General features: G+C 40.5%; 1 protein-coding gene across 1 annotated transcript; it reads left to right on the top strand.

Moving 5' to 3' along the window:
* The first annotated feature begins 55 nt into the window (after nt 1-55).
* On the top strand, nt 56-2,551 carry LOC119594610 (macrophage mannose receptor 1-like). Its single transcript, XM_037943662.1, has 7 exons — nt 56-159; nt 287-360; nt 599-826; nt 981-1,232; nt 1,341-1,574; nt 1,782-1,868; nt 2,059-2,551. The coding sequence occupies exons 1-7, from the start codon at nt 74-76 to the stop codon at nt 2,208-2,210; spliced, it is 1,113 nt and encodes a 370-aa protein (XP_037799590.1). The 5' UTR covers nt 56-73; the 3' UTR covers nt 2,211-2,551.
* The last annotated feature ends 43 nt before the right edge of the window (nt 2,552-2,594 follow it).

Here is a 2,594-nt window from a genome sequence, read left to right as displayed (position 1 = left end):
GTTGCAACACCTGCTCTTTCTCTTGGGGTGTTCTACGAAATCATCCTCGGAAAGTAGGGCGCCTCCATGCCGTATGAAACGAGGAACAGCTGATAACACAGCGCAGTATAAAACGCCCCCGGCAGCAATCTTCACACAACAATCCCTGCAATATCTGAGGTAAGAATAAGTCATAACCTTACTGGACGTTTACTTGCATTACCATTGATATAAGAAATCGAATGTTTCCCGAGTGGATGCGCGGATTTGTATAACCTTATTTGAAAGATTTTCTGGTCCATTTCAGAACCGTTCGTTTGTTTCCAAAGTGCAAGATGTTTCTTTCTTTGGCTTCAGCTTTTGCCTTGTGTTCATTCATAGGTATGGTATGTGATTGTTGATAGATTTCAAAATTACACATTTACTCGGTGCAGCTTATGAAGAGAACTGTGTAAATACATATATTCTCATATACATTACATTCCTAGTAGACAACTTTTACTTACAAACTCATATAATCATTTAACTGCAAATATGAATAGAATGCATTTTGTTTAAGTGTGGATCTAATGAATCTTAAATTGGAGGTTCATCCGGCTAATCAAAACAATCCCAACAGTTGCGTCAAACGGTGAACCCCTTTTGAATTTTGCCAACTTCACTTCGGGAGACCAATACTGTCCTGAAGGTTACTCGCTGGTGGGAAGCCAGTGCCTCATATTCGTCACCTTCGCAGAGGAAAATCACAGGGAAGCGAAACAGACGTGTCACTCTCTCTCGGGGGAACTGTTGGCCATTACTACGCCTACGCAGTTTGTGCACGTTGTAAACCATATCTATGATTACGGTGAGGATCTCTGCTACTGTAAAAGTTGCAATTACTTTGCTCCTGTATGCACCATAGGATTTTAGGCCAAATTGTTTTTCATTCGACCTGTTTTCAATCTATCATTCATTGATCTTCAGAGCTTTTCATAGTCTCGTCTCGTCTGTTCTCAAAGGTTACAGTGGACGACAATTCTGGTTGGATGGCTCGGACGCTGAGATGGAAGGCAACTGGGTGACTTCCTCTGGCCAAGCGGTCCCTCGAGGAACTCCCTTCTGGGCGGCCTTCCAAGATTTCCAACAGCCTGATAACGCTAAGGGAAGAGAGCATTGTCTAGAGATGGAGTCTTCCGAGTTCTTCTATCTGAACGATGCAGTTTGCGAAGACAAAAGCAACTTCATATGCCAGTACAGTTCTCAAAGGCAAGGTAAAGGCACCTAACTCTACAAGTCTTCATTCTTAACACAGTGAAATGCTCCTGCGCAATTTTCGTCGTCTTCTTCTTCTTACAACGATCATTAACAATTTAAAACAGATAAGCGAGACTTAACCACAACCACTCAAGTTCCAAAGGCAGTTCACATGGAGGTCTATAGTAGCCAGTGCCCATTACTCTACGTGGAGGTCGGAGGCCTTTGCCTGATGTTCGTCACGTGGGCGGAGGAGACCTGGCACGAGGCTCAGCAGACATGTGGAGACTCGAGCGACCTCCTGGCCATCACTGATGCTGAAGTCCTAAGAGCTGTGTACCTCTACTTGCACAAGGAAAGTAGGTTAACTGATGTGTTTTTATTATAATGTATATTACTATTAGTCTGAAAGCCATAATCATCTTTAAGAAATGGTGGCAACTTGACTGTGTATATTCATTATGTCGCTGTTCTTGAATTGACACTTAGCCAGATGAATCCTGTATTTGGAGTAATACATTGTATTTTTGCTCAGGGATGATTTTAGTTTAATGTATACTCATCAGATATAGCAGACCATAGCTTCTGGCTGGGTGGTTCCGATTCAAGTGAAGGAAATTGGGTCTATACCACGGGAGAGGCTGTCCCTATGGGTAAGTTCGGCCTTTGCTTTTCAACATTCCTTTGCCTTTCTAAACGACCTTCACCTTTTATATTCAGTTTCTACTCTAATCCTGTATCCTTTCTAAAACTACCAACAGAGGCGAAATTTTTTACAGCACAAAATACCTACATTTATATTGTCATTATTGTTTTCTATTTAGTTGTTCTCATCTTTTCCAGGCACACCTTTCTGGGGTTTATATGACGAAGTCCAAGAACCCCAAGGAGGCACCAAAGAGAACTGCCTAATGCTCCATTCTCCAGGTTCTTACTATTTCCGGGACATTTCTTGTTCATCAAAACTGAACCCACTATGTGTTTATCATGGGTAACCAGCTCTTGGACTTAATAGTGACAGTGGATGAGTGTATAACATAGAAATAAAGCATGATGATGAAGAAACTTTCCTACTTCTTATGATGTTCTACGTTTTGCAGCCAATGACTTTGTAGAATTGCGAAATTATTTTTTATTCTGACGTTGATGGCGAATTTGTTAACAGCAGTTGACTTTAAAACCAACATTTAATTTTCCGTCTCTTTAATTCCGTTTTTCAATTTCCTTTTCTTTTCCTCTCTATTATTCTACTGATACTATTTCTTTCTTTTGCGATAATTCTTAGAAAATGAGACACCATTCTCTGTAGAAAACGAAATAAAACAAAGAAAAATAATAGATTTTCTCTCTCTTTCCCTTGTTTAAGTATCTACTTTTCG

Source organism: Penaeus monodon, chromosome 34 (genome assembly GCF_015228065.2).
Source record: "Penaeus monodon isolate SGIC_2016 chromosome 34, NSTDA_Pmon_1, whole genome shotgun sequence".
In the NCBI taxonomy this organism is placed as follows: Eukaryota; Metazoa; Arthropoda; class Malacostraca; order Decapoda; family Penaeidae; genus Penaeus; species Penaeus monodon.
This window is presented reverse-complemented; position numbering and strand designations above follow the sequence as displayed.

Coding starts and splice junctions, on each gene's coding strand:
- LOC119594610 (XM_037943662.1), top strand. CDS start 74: ATGAAACGAGGAACAGCTGATAACACAGCGCAGTATAAAACGCCCCCG. Junction 1,233..1,340: donor GTACAGTTCTCAAAGGCAAG/GTAAAGGCACCT, acceptor AATTTAAAACAG/ATAAGCGAGACTTAACCACA. Junction 1,869..2,058: donor GGGAGAGGCTGTCCCTATGG/GTAAGTTCGGCC, acceptor CATCTTTTCCAG/GCACACCTTTCTGGGGTTTA.